This window comes from Cannabis sativa, chromosome 7 (genome assembly GCF_029168945.1).
Source record: "Cannabis sativa cultivar Pink pepper isolate KNU-18-1 chromosome 7, ASM2916894v1, whole genome shotgun sequence".
Lineage (NCBI taxonomy): Eukaryota > Viridiplantae > Streptophyta > Magnoliopsida > Rosales > Cannabaceae > Cannabis > Cannabis sativa.
The window spans coordinates 44,722,413-44,741,098 of NC_083607.1; the positions used below are offsets into that span (position 1 = coordinate 44,722,413).

The window sequence follows — 18,686 nt, forward strand, 5'->3', positions numbered from 1 at the left end:
TCATAGATCTGAAAATAAATTACTTTATTTTATTTCATAAATAAAAATATTCTAATACATACGTGCAGTGCAATTATTTTCTGCTCTAAAATTTTTCCTAAATAGAATGGTTATTTCGTATATTATATTTACCATCCCTAAATATAACTCCTTCCTTTAAAGTGATAAAATGACAAATGAATAAGTTATACAACATATTATAGTTTTCTTTAAATAAAAATGTCCAAATAAACTAGTACACCAAACAAATTGAAAAAGATTTTTGTTAATAAAAAAAATCGAAAGTGGTTTGTTCAATTTTTATTTTATTTTCTTGAAAAAAGATCAATATTAGAATAAATAAAAAAAAAATGAATCAAAATAATTAAAACATGTAGTAATATTAATAAAAAATAATAATGCGGCTATTAGTAACCAACCGAGGGAATGTTCTGAGATGGTGCCGTCAAATGTATAAACATTCACTGGGAAATATTTAACGCACACATACGAATCCCCACACGTGCCTCTCTTCTACATTCTCACCTATATATAAACAACTTCCTACCTCCATTTTCCTTCAAACTCCTCATTCCATTCTCTCTCTCTCTCTTCTCTCAACAAAATCTTTACAACTTTTTATACACTCTCAGAGCTGTGATCCGAATCAAATTGAATTAAACTTGAAAAAATGGCGGCACTATCAACACTTCCACAGCTCAGCATGGACTCCGGCTATGGAGTAGACAAGCTCACTTACGAGATCTTCTCAATTTTGGAGAACAAGTTCCTCTTCGGCTATGGTGATCCAAATACAAAGGTTTCGAATCCAGAGAAATTGAATAGTAACCTTATCTCATCAACCAATCGCAGTGCTGGTCGCGGCAGTAATGGTAAAGTCAGAATCCTCAGCATAGATGGAGGTGGCACTACTGACGGAATCCTCGCCGCCGATTCTCTTTCCCGCCTCGAGGCTTCTCTCCGCCTAAAGTCTGGAAATCCCAATGCTGCCATAGCTGACTATTTCGACGTTGTGGCTGGCTCTGGAGCTGGAGGTATTCTGGCAGCGATGCTTTTCACTCGCGGAAGAGACGGAGGTCCACTCTTCACGGCCGAGGAGGCTCTGAAGTTTCTAGTAAAGAATCGCCGAAAGATTTTTCGGTCTTCTCCAGCCGGATTCTTTCGGCGAGTCCTGAGGTCGTCGTCGACGGCGGACAAGCTCTTCGGGAAGGTTTTCGGAGATTCTACGCTTCGAGACACGTTAAAGTCAGTTTTGATCCCTTGCTACGATCTCTCGACCGGCGCGCCGTTCTTGTTCTCCCGCGCCGATGCATTTGAAATGGACGGTTACGATTTCAAGATGAGGGATGTCTGCACCGCCACGTCAGCCGATCCTACGGCGGCTGGCGCGTTCGAGATGAGGTCAGTGGATCAGCGAACGAAGATCCTGGCCGTCGATGGGGGGATCGCGATGAACAATCCAACGTCTGCGGCGATTACGCACGTGTTGAATAACAAGCAGGAGTTTCCTCTCTGTAACGGAGTAGAGGATCTTCTCGTTGTCTCTCTCGGAAATGGGGAGTCAGAATTCGGTGCGGGCAATGTAACTTCCTCTCCTACACCCGCAAGACTCCTTAGAATCGCCGCTGAAGGAGCTTCCGACATGGTAAGAAAAAGAAACAATAGAAATACATCATATTTTATTTGTCATTATTATTTTATTCTTGGCATATTTTTTTTTCTAACTATTTCTTTTTAATTTCTAATCATTGCCGAAATGCAATTCTTCTTTTAATTAATTTATGAATAGTAGTAGTGGTTGAGGGGACCAGGATAAAGTGTTAGCTACCACTATTAAATGTTTATTATATATATTAATTTAAAAAAAAAATGAGATTTGTATTCATATTTTGTACCTGAAGAATTTGTCGGTAGGAAAAATTAGAATTGTGAAAACGTTGTCGTATATGCATTTAATTATAATTTACAACAATATTTTCTAATTATTTGGATTTCCTTTTTATTTATTCTTATAGGTAGACCAAGCAGTTTCGATGGCGTTTGGAGAATATCGCACCACTAACTATATTCGAATTCAGGTACATTAATTGATTAAGTATTCACACATTCTTATTATATGTGATATTATACAATACTTATGTGTAATTTTTAAGTGTTCTAATCATAAATTTTCAACATATTATTTCAGGGCAACGGCATTATATCGAATAATAATGATAACAATTTATCAGAAAAGGCGAAAATGATGAATAAGAAGAAGAATAATATAGACATGTTGAGAGAAACAGAAAATATGTTGACCCAAAATAATGTGGAGTCCGTACTATTTCAAGGAAAGAGGATTGTTGGGAGCTCAAATGTAGAGAAGATTGGTGTATTTGCAAGTGAACTTGTTGAGGAACAAGAGAGAAGAAAAACTAGTATTTTACCAATGGTGGCTTTGAAGCAAATGTCACCATCCCCTAGATCATCATCTGCCACAACTCTCTCCAGTTTATCTTCCACCTAAAAATTAACTAAAAACTAAAAAAAAAATTAAAGTGGAAGATAAAATTTAAGTATATGGTTTAGGTTCTTTATTTTGGGCTTTTCATATTATTATATATGTAGTTTGTGAAGAAAAACAAAATCAATAGTTACTTAAAACTTGTCATTAAATTGACTCAATAGGATGGGTTTAATTAGTTAAACTTAATTAATACGCTGCCGCTTGGATTAATGATAAATACACATATATATATATATATATTATATATATCCGAGTCTGAGCTGCCGAGTTCATTTGTCCTTTTAAAAGAATATATTATTTCTATTTAATTTTAGATGAGTGTAATATATTAGTGTATGTATGATTGTATGTAATTTTGTGTAAATTGTGAGAAAAAATTTGGAATATTGTTGCAAAGTTCAAATTAAAGTTTTCACCTATATTTTTGTTCGATTTTCTTTAGATATATTAAAAATTTACATTTATTTGAAGAAATGTTTTCACCAGATTGTTCATTGATTATTTTTTGTTTATTCAATTGTATACAAATAATTATCATTATTTTATATATATATATATTAAATCAAAATAAACATAACATTTTATCTAATTATCAAAAAAAAATTGGAGTGAAGGTAGCTAAATGTATACATATAGGTGAATAGAATTTTTACTTTATTAGATATTTTTTGCTCCTGATTCTGGTCAAATTCAAATGGTAACATTCAATTGGTTAGGATTAATTATTGGTGTCCTCCCTACCTAGTGAAACAAAAACTCATAAATAAATAAAGAAAAATAAAAAGAAAATAGAGGTAGGTGGAGGATTGCACTGTGTCACGGGCTCACCTTTTCAGGCAGCGGAACACCCGTGCGGCACCTTGACTTCTCTAAGCCAAGGTCAGCCTTCCAACCATCCAAGTAACAATGGGCTCATTTTTCGCGCGACCGTGTGCCTCGGGCACACTCCCGTCTCTCGAACAACTCCCGCCGAGTCATGCTCGCAAGCTAACCGCATACTCACATACGGTTCCTCCACTCCACATTTCACTTTGAAGAAGATGTTGAACTAATGCCTCGATCATTCTGACTCCTCGCCCCTCGACATTTCATTGTTGCCTTAGTACCCTAGTCCTGCTGACTTTTGCCTTCGGCCAACATTGCCATGGTGTTATCTTAGTACCTGAGTCCTGCGGACTTTCACCCTAGATAACTGGCTCTGCCTGTGTCCTGAGTCTTCTTGACTTTACATCCTGAAGAACAATCAATCTCCATGATACTCATCTTGATGCTTGTAATGAATAACTAGTCTTGTTGAGTGAACCGTGAAGGTCTCTCCCCCACTTCATCTGTTGGCGTCCTCGACAACATGCCCACACGCAAATGCCTGACTGCCCCAACTCTTCATGCACACCATGTCATCTAAAAGTGCATCCCGCAGGATGTGACTCTCGAGTCAACTATTTCATTAGCACCCCTGTCGATTTCCGCATGCATGCACTAACTTCCCACTCAACCATCCAACTGATTCACACTTGCATCACGCCCTTCTGGCTCCCACGGTGTACTAAGTTCCAATGACGCAGCCCTCTGGCCTTCATGCAAACTGTAGCACCCTTCTCGACCTTCGCAGGCCAACATGACTACTAAGTCTCACTGGCACGGCCCTCTGGCCTCCACACAAACTCTAGCGCCATCTCAATGCTTGCGCTCGGTCTTCTCAGCCCTGCTGGCTTCCTTGATGCCTTTATTCAACAACTCCGCAACTCTATCGATGTCTTTGTGTGACTTACGACCTCTGGTGATTTAACAAGCCAACACATTCCACTCAACTGCCTCGGCGCTTCCATATGGATCAAATAAAACTCGCATGCGAACACCTCCAAGTACAACCATCCTCTGACGATTGCGGCCTCTGCCTGCCTTGGTCTCCATGTGCGTCCCTCTCGACACACAATGTAGCAACTGAAGCATTCCATATCTGTCCCCATCTGAACCATCTCGGTTATCAACTCTCGACCTCTGTCGTGACTAACAAGAATCTGACAGTCCCTGCACTATTTCCACACTCCTGCCAGCAAGCTTCCTTTTCAACAAAAGCGCCTCCTACGGCTTCACGTGGTAGTTGTCTTTCTAGCATCCCTGAACTTGACTCGAAGCAACCATCCATGTCTCCTCTTTAGGATGTCCAGTATTCCCATGAAGAGAAGCAACCAAGTCTTAACTCCATCTCAGCCTACTGATCCTCTTTAAAAGGCTAACTGGCTCAACGACGTCTTGTTCCAACATTCGGACCATCTCGATCCGTCCACACGCCTACATCCTCTCTAGGATAGGCCAACCAAGTTCACATCCCACTGCGATGAACTTGGCTCTGATACCAACTGTCACGGGCTCACCTTTTCAGGCAGCGGAACACCCGTGCGGCACCTTGACTTCTCTAAGCCAAGGTCAGCCTTCCAACCATCCAAGTAACAATGGGCTCATTTTTCGCGCGACCGTGTGCCTCGGGCACACTCCCGTCTCTCGAACAACTCCCGCCGAGTCATGCTCGCAAGCTAACCGCATACTCACATACGGTTCCTCCACTCCACATTTCACTTTGAAGAAGATGTTGAACTAATGCCTCGATCATTCTGACTCCTCGCCCCTCGACATTTCATTGTTGCCTTAGTACCCTAGTCCTGCTGACTTTTGCCTTCGGCCAACATTGCCATGGTGTTATCTTAGTACCTGAGTCCTGCGGACTTTCACCCTAGATAACTGGCTCTGCCTGTGTCCTGAGTCTTCTTGACTTTACATCCTGAACAACAATCAATCTCCATGATACTCATCTTGATGCTTGTAATGAATAACTAGTCTTGTTGAGTGAACCGTGAAGGTCTACCCGTGCGGCACCTTGACTTCTCTAAGCCAAGGTCAGCCTTCCAACCATCCAAGTAACAATGGGCTCATTTTTCGCGCGACCGTGTGCCTCGGGCACACTCCCGTCTCTCGAACAACTCCCGCCGAGTCATGCTCGCAAGCATCCATGAGTGCATTCATGTACCGAGACTCTCTAGCAAAGATACTCGCACTGTCCATAGGTTCCCACCATGGTCAGACAAATCCCAACACCGACGCTCACCTTGTCACTCGTGACCAAGGTAGCATGTGTGGCGAGATGCCAACACCAAACCAACGTGCCAACGCCTCTATCATGCTGTTAGGTTTTATGCCCTAAATAAAACTCTTTACAATCTGATTAGTTATCAATATAAGAAATTTGAAGTGATTGATGTTTGCATGAATTTTACATGCTAATGGTTTAATATGTTTAATATGTTTATTACATTCATACACACAAAATCAGTTAAATCCAGATCATATGTTTATTCACAATTACAGTATCGTCAACACAGTGGAATGTGATTGTGATCATATGAATCAAAAGTTTTGGTCCCTGTTTCATCAGTGTTATTGGATTTACACTAATGTGATAATCAGCGATGATGTGTACTTACACTTGGAGTAAGTGTTATGTTCTTTCCAGGACATTAGTAAAGTATACTAGTTTCGAATGTATGGAGTATACATTGGACTGGACCGATATTGCAACTAAGTTAAGATATTACAAACTTACCGTTATACATATCTTTCCAAGTCAATATCAGTAGTTGATCTTAAGATTGAAAAGAATCTAAATCCTGATATGCTTGGGCTCAACTCAGGAGTGCTATTCATGTTCTTTGATTTATTAGTTAAGCCTACTTTTGGGTCAGGGTGATACGTATATTTTGGGAACATGATAGTATGATTGAGTGGGAGTGCTGAACATAAATATGGAATCTATAGCTTCTACTGGTGTATAGAAGTTAAGTGATGATTCCCTTCGAGCTTAGCAAATAGAAGTAAATGGATGAGCTCTTGTTTAACTGACTAATTATTAGATCACTAAACACCATTTACAGGTAGCTAAGTGTTTTAAGGGGCAAAATACATTGAGGGGTGAGAACGGTAAAGAAATCCCATCTCGATGTAAATCATCTATATAGAGGATCTTTAAATCACAATAAGATTATAACAATGGTTAAATGAGATAGTATATTGGTATCGTGAAACATACAATATGCTCTATATAAGACTGAGAGTGCAATTCTAAGTTCTAAGAGTGGATTCAACGAAGAATTAATAAGTAGGAATTTACTTGGTAAATTTGGTTCACTTATTGGAAGCTCGGCATATAGATCCATGGTCCCCATTCTAGTTGAGAACATTCTCGCTTGTAAGACTCATTAATTGATTCGTGATTGATCAATTATAATTCTAAAGTTAGACTATGTCGATTTTATGAATTTTCACTATTCGGGGGTGAAATTGTAAGGAAAAGAGTTTTACGGGTTTATTTATTTATTAATGGACTTTATATGTCTAATTAATAATTAAATTAAATGACAATATTATTTAATAATGTATTTTAATTATTAAATAATTAGTTTTGGCATTTAAAAGGTTAGAATTGGAAAATTGGCATTTTTGAGAAAATAGAGATAAAATTTGATAAAATTGCAAAATTAAGTGGGGCCCATTACAACACCTATGGCCGGCCACTTATAAGGCTTTTTCAAATTAATATTTTCATTATTTTAATGCCAAATAATTCTAAACCTAAACCTAGTAAGTTGCCTATAAATAGAAAGTGATGGCTCATTCACAACATATGCTTTCATTAGCTTTCTGACAGAAATTTCTCTCTTCAGAAAAACTGAGCCTTCCCTCACTCTCTACCTTGGCCGAAACCTCTCTCCCTCTTTTCCTTCATCTTTTTGTGACCCTAGTGAAAGAGTAAGTGCCCACACACAAGAAGTGATACCTCAATCATAGATTGGAAGACTGTGAAGGATCAAAGCTTGAAGAAGAAGGAGATTCGGGCTCAGATCTTGATTATACTCTGCTACAGAAAGGAATCAAGGGTTAGAGATCTGAGTGGAAGGAGACATTTATTCCGCTGCATCATTGTAAGGTTTTCTTAACTTTATATGTGTTTATTTTATCGTTTTAGAAAGTTCATATTTAGGATGTTAATAAACATACTTGTGAGTAGATCTAAGATCCTGGTAAAATAATTTCCAACAACTGGCCTCAGAGCCATGGTAATTGATTTACTTGCATGTAATTTGGACTTTAAAACGATTGTTTGTATGTTCTTTGGATGGTATTATGTTGTATTGAGTGTTATTTGATGATTGATTGATGATTATGAAATTTTCGTGAAAAATAATTGTTATTTCGGTTCTGGAATTATTTTTATTGGATAGTATGGAAAAAATTAAGCAAGTTTGCCTTTTACAGAACTCAATTTGGATTTTATTTGAATTAGTTATGATTTTTTGAAGATTTGACAAAATCGGAAATTTTGTCTTGATAGTTTCGCACGATCGCAGAACTGTCCGTACAGTTTCGAATTTTTTCAATTTTCTTCAATTTTTCATACCTTTTCATGGAATTAACTTCCAATTTTTTGTATGGTTTTATATATATACTATTACTATTCCTAATTCAATTCTAATTATCATTTTGAATTAATTTAATATTTTTTAAATTTAATTCAAGATATTAGTGTAATTTGAATTTGAATAGAACTAGTATTTATCTTTTTGCTTAAAAATCTATCTTATTTTTAAATTTGATTATATTTTTTTTTAAATTTAAGGTCAGATATTTTTTGATATTTAAAATATCTTTTAAGATATTTATAATATCTTTTAAGATATTTAAAAATATCTTATCTTTTAAGATATTTATAATATCTTTTTAAGATATTTATAATATTTTTTTAAGATATTTAAAAATATCTTATCTTTTAAGATATTTTAAAAATATCTTATCTATTAAGATTTTTAAATCTTTTTAGATATTTTGACCTTATTTAAATTTAAAATAAGATATTTATAATCATGTAATTTTAAATAGATATAAGATATTTTGCTAACTTTTAAATTTTGTTATTTTATTTATTTAAATTAAATTTAAAAATCTGAAAAGATATTTTATTTATCGTTTCTAATTTTTATTTAATTTTTATTTTTAAAATAACATTTAATTTTTAAAAAGTAGTTAGCAAATTTTGAAATTTAGGTTGGTTGAAACCTAATTTTTCAAATAGTAGGTTTAATTTTAAATTTTTTTTTAAAATAATTTCGAAATTTTAAATATTTTTTTTTTATTTTTTTCGAAATTAATTAATTTTTTTATTTTTTTTTGAAATTAATTAAAATATTTTATTTAATTATTTATTTTTCGAAATTATTTATTTAAAATTAAATAAATCCCACTTCCAACTATCCAGCTAACCTTGTTGCAGGAGTATGTGTTTTTAGCTTGTATGTAAGTTTTAAAAACCTATTATTACTTGATTGCAAATAGCCATGGTTACTTTTTGCCAGATCTAATGATCTGATGGCTCCCTTGGTCAAGTAAATAATTTGTAACAGGTAAATTTTACAATCTTCTTTCATCTGTGTATGACCTAGCAACATGATAGGATCCATCCAAAGTGTGCCTGTGTGAGCCTATATGTTTATTTTATTATATAGATGCATATAGGTTGTTGCTAAATAAAATGTCACAACATGATAGATTTTATTTAGGTCCATTTAGTTATTGGACCTATTCAATTAATAACAGTTATTCATTTTAAGGTTAAATTCCTCTCTTTTGGGCCTTGTGTGAGAGTTGGGTGCCATAGAAGTGGGTACGACATACTGAACCCAGCACCCCCTCACATGAACTACCCCAATTGTGAAGGCCCATTTGCACGATTTGAATAAGCGTACTAGGTTAATTATAATAGTTTGACCTAATAAAATTGAATTAGCAACATAATTAACTTTTAAAATATATGAAAATTTATTTTCATTTTAATATTTTAAAGTTAATTTTAAGAAAAACACTTTTAGTTTAGATATTATTTCTAGATAAACTATTTGTATTTTTTCTTGTATTTAATTAAATATAGAATTTTAACTAACTAAGATTCTTTCTGGAGCTTATTTAATTAAATATTCCTATTTAAGTTATAAATTAGTTGTATCAACTGATTTTTCTTAACTAACTTAAATTTGAATATTTGATTTAAATTTTAAATCAAGTTGAGGAATCTTAGGCATTAGTTATTAAAGATTCTTAAGATATTTTTTTTAAGTTAATATCTTTTCAAATATTAACTTAAAATGGAATATTTTAGATATTTTTTGGTTGATATTTTTTTAAAATATTAACTTCAAAAGATATCTTCAAATTAAGTGGTTACAACTTAATTTGTGATATTTAATTAAATCTAGATTTGAAATTATTTAAGTTTTAGATTTTTTCTATATAACTTAAATTAGATATTTTTTCAAATTTTTGAAAAGATACTTAGTCAAATAAGATATTTTCTAGATAGTAATTTCTAGACTACTTATTATTTCTAATACTTATATAGGAAAATATTATACTTTTGTGAAATTAATTATTTAAATAATTAATTTTGGTACAATTTTATTAAGTATATTTTTCCTAGTATTAAATAGAAATTAATAATTAAGGCTTCTCTAAACTTAATTATTATTTCTTGAATTTAATATATTTAATTAACTTGAAAATCTAAATATCTAAGTTGATTTTCATCATGATACTTAAATATTTATTGATTTTTCATGACACTTAATTAAATCGAAAATTATTTTTAGGTTGAAATTTAATTTTTCAACTTAAATTTAAATAATTTTCAAAATATATATTTTTCTTTATTTTATTAATCAATTTCGAAATTGCATTTTAATTATGCAATATTTTCGATTTTTTTTTTGAAAAATAGATTGAGTTGTAAATTAATTATTTATTTTAATTAATTCTTGGACCAACTCAAGTCAATGATTTTTTCATTTAATAGATTAATTTAAAATAAGTGAATTTAAAATATATATATTAGAAATTGAATTAACTAGTCAAAAGAATATCTAGATAGGTGATATTTTTGCTTGAAGTATTTCTTTTCTATTTTTATTATTTTCGAAAATTGTACTTAATTTTCGAACTCAATAAATATATTCTCAAAGGAAATTTTTAAGTTGTTAATTATTTATTTAATTCATCTTAAATTAATTTCCTTAATATTTATATTTAAGATTATTACTAAGATGGAAATAATTAATTTTATTTCAATCACCATCTAGTATAATTTTATAAATATTATATTAAATTCTTATTTTTGAATTTTAATTCTTAAATAGAATTTAATGAGATTTATTTATTAGAATAATAAGAAAATACATTTTAAACAATGAGCTTTATTATTATTAAGACATTCGATCTCCATTGTGGGTTTTACACCGCGTTTGTTTTAGTGAGTAATCCTCCCTAATGGAGGAACGTTCATTAGCAATTTCGCACCGTTTAATCTCGCATGATAAGTGGTTTGTAAGTGTTTTATATGGTATAGATCACCCTAATGGTGGCGACCATATTTGACTTGCAAATTGCGAAACAATGGTAGAAGCTCATGAGATAGAATAGCCTTGACTCTCGCCTAAACGGGACAACGCTGGATTCTGATCTTGATCGAATAAAAGGTTGCTAGAATGTTTAACATTTTAGATGAGCTGACAACTCTATTCAATGGATGGTAGCTTTGACTCTCGCCTAAACGGGACACTGATATCAGTTTGTTGAAAACCTTGGAAATTATTTAGGATTGAATTTTTAAGTATTTTCTCATATCATTCCTACTTGCTATGTGCTTATAATTTCTGAATTGATTTTGTGTGTTAAACCATTATTAATTTCTATTTGTTGATTTCTATTATTTTGTAGTATCCTGTTTGTCAAAATGAATCCCATGTTATCACTGTTGACTGAAAATAAGCTGAATGGATCTAACTTTAATAAATGGAATGAGAACATTAATATTGCTCTCATAGGAGAAAGTGCCTTGTTTGTTTTAACTGAGCCGTCACCCGAAGTGCTGGGGATAATGCATCCAAAGCTGTGAAAGAAAAGTATGAGCGTTGGCAGAAGGCAAATGACAAAGCTCTATACTTTATGCTTTCTAGCATGGTTGACACCCTCAAAACTCGGTTTTCTAAAACTGAGAAGGCTGCTGAAGTTATGACGAAGTTAAATGAGCTATTCGGTAAGGCATCACTTCAGTCACGCTTTGACGCGACTAAGAAGTACATTAACGCACGGATGGAACCTCATCAAAACGTGCGTGATCATGTCCTCCTCATGTCCAGTTATTTCCAAGAAGCCCAGGATCATGGTGCTGAAATGGACAGTGCTACTCAAGTAAGTCTTATCTTGAACAGCCTGACTCCAGCATTTCTACCATACACATCAAATTATGTCATGAATAAGAAGGAAATTGACTTTCATGAATTAGTCAATGACCTTCAAACTTATGAAAATTTGATTGGAGGACCCAAGAAGAAAGGGAGTAAACCTCATCCTGGTAATGGTAATGGGACGATGAAACCTGAAGCAAATGTCGCCTCTGCTTCAAAGCCCAAATCGAAGAAGAAGTGGAAGAACACCAAGAAGCGAACAAAAGTCATGAAAAAGACTGCTCCTTCTGGTGATGCTACACTTAAAGGAAAGTGTTTCCACTGCAATGAAAAAGGTCATTGGAAACCCCAGTGTCCTAAACTTCTTGCAAAGAAACAAGGTATTTCCTTTTAATAAACTTTAAAAGGTTTAGTGAATTATTATCCAATTGGATTTATAATTCTGGACTAACTTTGTTTATTTGTTTTCTTCTTCTTATAGGCCAAGCTACTTGAACTCAATTGAGTTGGATCAGCAAGCTGGACCAAGGGTGAAATCGTCCAGATGAAGATGAAGCTCTTCAATTTATTTTTTGAATTAATTGTTTTAGTTTAAAGACAATTTGGATTTCAAATTTTAGTTAGGGATATTTATCCCTGTTTCTCTCATATTGTTGCAATATTTTTTTTATTATTAATAAAGTTTTATTCGAAATTCCCTATTGCAATTTATGAGATTGAGCTTCATTTAATTCTATCTTCATCAATTATTACCACATTATATTTATATGTTTGTATGTGTAAGTGTTTTTATTATTGATGCAAATTCTATAATATTTACAACTCTTCATAGAGTTATATTATATAAACACTAGAAATTATTTCTATGTTTATCAATAATTGTTCATTCTCATACAATTATTAAGAATTTGTTTAATAAAAAGGATCTTATGATCTGATAGGGGTGGAGAAAAGTTAAGAAAACTATGCAGTTCAACGATCTTTTATATCTAATGAACTCTGGATAGTATTCAACTCCACATAAACTCTATCACACAGAGAATCATGATCTTTACAACCTTTAGGGGTGGATCATAATCTCTATATACTTAGGGGTGGAGATTTTCCATAGTACCCTATATGTATATTCTTAGGGGTGGAGTCTATTCCACAATTCCCTATGAAACACATAGAAGTAATATAATGAGTCAGCTATTGTCAATATAAATTCTTGATCTTGATTGTATGTTCCATTTCGTTTTTACTGTTGTAAGTAAAAGCATGATACCTTTGAAAGTTCTTTGTTAAAGTTTCACACTACCTTAATTGAGTGGGAGAATTTTAAAGTTCTATACCCATCTTCATTAGGTTGATAATTGTGATAGGTACTTAAGAACACTACTGAAAAGCAAATCTAACCATTCACATGGATAGGTATAGCTTATCAGAATTATGAGAATAAGATAAAGAACTCTAGTTCAGTCCATTCAAATGACTTGAATATAGAATTCTTAATCCTCATAAAATTTGATGGTATCTTAATTTTGATTACTTAATCTCTGGCATGTATTTTTCACTTCAAATACTAGTCTGCTATGTTGATGACTTAGTCTTGACTTAAAGTTTCAGACTAATACAAAAGTCACAACTAGGTAACTCTCTAAACAATCAGAGGTTAAAAGTATTATTTAACCAGACATCTGTTATTGAGTGGGAGCTATCTGAGATGTAATCAAATAGGGAACATTAGAAGATATTCAAGAAGGATTTATGAAAGTGATCTATATGTCAGATATTAAGGAACTGTGTATCAGTTGTCCTTGTATCTCACCATCTAATTTCGATTTATATGAGATGGTGCTTACTTTGGGGGTGGAGGAATTATTGTATAATAATTCAAGCTCTACCAGAGAAGAACTATAACTTGGTCTATTCGAAAATACCAGAAAGTTATATCACTGAAGAAAAGTCTACACTGTATTATCTCAATTACATATTTTAAAATATGAGAGATATGTCCTCTGTTAATTCAGATGTACTTTTAAAACAGTAAAGATTTCAGTATCCCTTGATGAGTAAAGCATATAGTAAAGGATGTTTCATAAGAGTATTTATGAACTTGTTTCCAGAAGTTTGGGTGGATTCAAATATACTACACTTGATCTAAAGATCAAGACATCGAATTGACCTATTTGCACGCTTTGTTTTATATTAGTGCAAGTGGGAGTTTGTTAGGTTTTATGCCCTAAATAAAACTCTTTACAATCTGATTAGTTATCAATATAAGAAATTTGAAGTGATTGATGTTTGCATGAATTTTACATGCTAATGGTTTAATATGTTTAATATGTTTATTACATTCATACACACAAAATCAGTTAAATCCGGATCATATGTTTATTCACAATTACGGTATCGTCAACACGTGGAATGTGATTGTGATCATATGAATCAAAAGTTTTGGTCCCCGTTTCATCGGTGTTATTGGATTTACACTAATGTGATAATCAGCGATGATGTGTACTTACACTTGGAGTAAGTGTTATGTTCTTTCCAGGACATTAGTAAAGTATACTAGTTTCGAATGTATGGAGTATACATTGGACTGGACCGATATTGCAACTAAGTTAAGATATTACAAACTTACCGTTATACATATCTTTCCAAGTCAATATCAGTAGTTGATCTTAAGATTGAAAAGAATCTAAATCCTGATATGCTTGGGCTCAACTCAGGAGTGCTATTCATGTTCTTTGATTTATTAGTTAAGCCTACTTTTGGGTCAGGGTGATACGTATATTTTGGGAACATGATAGTATGATTGAGTGGGAGTGCTGAACATAAATATGGAATCTATAGCTTCTACTGGTGTATAGAAGTTAAGTGATGATTCCCTTCGAGCTTAGCAAATAGAAGTAAATGGATGAGCTCTTGTTTAACTGACTAATTATTAGATCACTAAACACCATTTACAGGTAGCTAAGTGTTTTAAGGGGCAAAATACATTGAGGGGTGAGAACGGTAAAGAAATCCCATCTCGATGTAAATCATCTATATAGAGGATCTTTAAATCACAATAAGATTATAACAATGGTTAAATGAGATAGTATATTGGTATCGTGAAACATACAATATGCTCTATATAAGACTGAGAGTGCAATTCTAAGTTCTAAGAGTGGATTCAACGAAGAATTAATAAGTAGGAATTTACTTGGTAAATTTGGTTCACTTATTGGAAGCTCAGCATATAGATCCATGGTCCCCATTCTAGTTGAGAACATTCTGCTTGTAAGACTCATTAATTGATTCGTGATTGATCAATTATAATTCTAAAGTTAGACTATGTCTGATTTTATGAATTTTCACTATTCAGGGGTGAAATTGTAAGGAAAAGAGTTTTCTGGGTTTATTTATTTATTAATGGACTTTATATGTCTAATTAATAATTAAATTAAATGACAATATTATTTAATAATGTATTTTAATTATTAAATAATTAGTTTTGGCATTTAAAAGGTTAGAATTGGAAAATTGGCATTTTTGAGAAAATAGAGATAAAATTTGATAAAATTGCAAAATTAAGTGGGGCCCATTACAACACCTATGGCCGGCCACTTATAAGGCTTTTTCAAATTAATATTTTCATTATTTTAATGCCAAATAATTCTAAACCTAAACCTAGTAAGTTGCCTATAAATAGAAAGTGATGGCTCATTCACAACATATGCTTTCATTAGCTTTCTGACAGAAATTTCTCTCTTCAGAAAAACTGAGCCTTCCCTCACTCTCTACCTTGGCCGAAACCTCTCTCCCTCTTTTCCTTCATCTTTTTGTGACCCTAGTGAAAGAGTAAGTGCCCACACACAGTAAGCAGTAACTCAATCATAGATTGGAAGACTGTGAAGGATCAAAGCTTGAAGAAGAAGGAGATTCGGGCTCAGATCTTGATTATACTCTGCTACAGAAAGGAATCAAGGGTTAGAGATCTGAGTGGAAGGAGACATTTATTCCGCTGCATCATTGTAAGGTTTTCTTAACTTTATATGTGTTTATTTTATCGTTTTAGAAAGTTCATATTTAGGATGTTAATAAACATACTTGTGAGTAGATCTAAGATCCTGGTAAAATAATTTCCAACACATGCCCCATTCGATACTGTCCGAATAGTCTCCCTCGTCGCCCAAGGACTCCCATACGTCCATGGACCAATCCTCAAGGCGCCATGCCTCCACGCATGTTGGCAGGCCCTCAAGACAAGCCACCAAACCAGTTGCATACATTAGACCTTTGCCCCTTTCGAACATGGTGCATCCGTCCCATGCGCGTATGCAAACTAGCCCACGAATGACTACCCGGGTCATCTCGTGTTGAGACTCGTGGCCTAGGCGCACCACAACGTCTCTTGGAGGATCTAGGCCACGTCTCGTGCAAGCGGCATACCGGCAAGCCAAGGAAAACGTACCATTGAACCTCTGGCGGCATTCTTCGACGCACTACCGGGTCGGCCCGATAATGTCCATGAGTACTCCAACTCATGGAGACATATGAGTCCCCTCGTGGTCCTCATATGCCCGCCCTACTAGTCCCCACTGGCTAGTAGTAGCTCACTTAGCACCAAGGTGCAAGGGGTGGTGGAGAGCTGACACCAGAGTACCCCCTTAAAGAGCATTCTGAGCTTTTAGCCTTCTACCAGGAACATAGATGATTTTTGCTCTGTAGACATATGGGAAGCACCATATACCAAATCACCTAGTTTCGCCAAACCGATTGCACCATTCTATTTGTAGACCCAAATAAATGGTGAATACCAAGTCCCGTCCCGATCCGGACAATATTGAAGATATTTACGAAAATGCCACTCCATACAAACTAAGCATCAGCATGCCACCTGCATGCACCACAACATGCGCCACCACTTGGCCAACTTGTGGGCATCACTTAGCTTGTAACGTGCCATCATAGACTGCACGTAACATTCTCCCCCACTTCAACATGTCGATGCCCTCATCGACGGACCACAGGCAAATCTCCCTGATCTCGACTCCTAAGCTTACCCCAAGCTTCTCCCGAATCCTAAGTCTGCACTTGTCCCCCTACCTCCGTAGAACCACCCTCTTGGTGATGATCTCGCACGCCCACTCTTGGACTTGATCAAAGACCCTGCGCCACTGTCGCTATTTAGATCCACCCATGGAGTAGTGCCTCTGCACTAGAATACTTCCCCCTACATGAACTCCTCCGAGTCCATCAGAGCGTCCCTCCAGTCAACCAAGTAGCCCTTGCAACACTGACCCTGAAGCTACCACATCCTCTGATTGCAGCTCACTTGCCAATCGTCCAATGCATACTCCTTTTGACAAGAACAAAGTATGGTGCACCCCTCGGGGTGAGGTTCGCAAACCAACCGTTCCCAACGGCACCTACAAAACACGCTTTCACTGAAGCCAAGTCCCTCTGGACAAGTCCCTTCGGAAACTACACACGCCAACTCTATGGCGCACCATCCTCCTGATGGCAATCGAGCAAGACACTCTCATCGCAGGATAAAGTTTGGTGCGTCCCACCTGGACGAGGCTCGCAAGCCAACTGCACCCAATGCAGCACCAAGTGCACTCTTGCACCCAATTTCTTCGCGAAGTTCACAACATTGGCCCTCCAGCCCAACCGCATACCCACGGCTTCATGCAAAAGGCCCCACTGACCCATTGCACACTCGCTCCTCTGAGCTCCTGCTTGTGTCGGCTCCCAAAATTGTGTCACAAGTTTATCTCCCAAAATCAACCCTGCATCCTCTGATGACTCGCTAATTTTCGATGAACTTGATGACACCCAGTCTTACTCTTAAGACTTGGAGTCATCCCAATCCGCTATCTCCCATCGGCAAATGTTCTCTGAACCATTCGGCTTACAGTGTCCCATACAACACCAGTGTTCCCATAAACACAAAACATGCCCATAACATGCCGCAAACTAGTTCAGTCTTGATCTCAGTCTACGCCCTTGCATATTGTCTATCTGCAGCTTGCAGCAATCATGCAAGTCTTCACCCTGAACAACCAATCTGTTGTAGTGTTTCCCTCTGGATTCACACACCAAAACTGAACAAGTACCCTGATTCTTCAAACACATGAATTAGTGGGCTCCCCCACTTCAACTTGGGAAGAACTTCTCTCTAAGAGGAATACCTCTCAAGATATAGCTCGCAAGCATCCATGAGTGCATTCATGTACCGAGACTCTCTAGCAAAGATACTCGCACTGTCCATAGGTTCCCACCATGGTCAGACAAATCCCAACACCGACGCTCACCTTGTCACTCGTGACCAAGGTAGCATGTGTGGCGAGATGCCAACACCAAACCAACGTGCCAACGCCTCTATCATGCCCCATTCGATACTGTCCGAATAGTCTCCCTCGTCGCCCAAGGACTCCCATACGTCCATGGACCAATCCTCAAGGCGCCATGCCTCCACGCATGTTGGCAGGCCCTCAAGACAAGCCACCAAACCAGTTGCATACATTAGACCTTTGCCCCTTTCGAACATGGTGCATCCGTCCCATGCGCGTATGCAAACTAGCCCACGAATGACTACCCGGGTCATCTCGTGTTGAGACTCGTGGCCTAGGCGCACCACGACGTCTCTTGGAGGATCTAGGCCACGTCTCGTGCAAGCGGCATACCGGCAAGCCAAGGAAAACGTACCATTGAACCTCTGGCGGCATTCTTCGACGCACTACCGGGTCGGCCCGATAATGTCCATGAGTACTCCAACTCATGGAGACATATGAGTCCCCTCGTGGTCCTCATATGCCCGCCCTACTAGTCCCCACTGGCTAGTAGTAGCTCACTTAGCACCAAGGTGCAAGGGGTGGTGGAGAGCTGACACCAGAGTACCCCCTTAAAGAGCATTCTGA

At 35.9% G+C, this 18,686-nt stretch overlaps 1 protein-coding gene across 1 annotated transcript; it reads left to right on the forward strand.

Annotated features, from left to right (window-relative positions):
* The first annotated feature begins 489 nt into the window (after positions 1-489).
* On the forward strand, positions 490-2,928 carry LOC115697831 (patatin-like protein 3). Its single transcript, XM_030624970.2, has 3 exons — positions 490-1,645; positions 2,016-2,078; positions 2,189-2,928. The coding sequence occupies exons 1-3, from the start codon at positions 671-673 to the stop codon at positions 2,507-2,509; spliced, it is 1,359 nt and encodes a 452-aa protein (XP_030480830.1). The 5' UTR covers positions 490-670; the 3' UTR covers positions 2,510-2,928.
* The last annotated feature ends 15,758 nt before the right edge of the window (positions 2,929-18,686 follow it).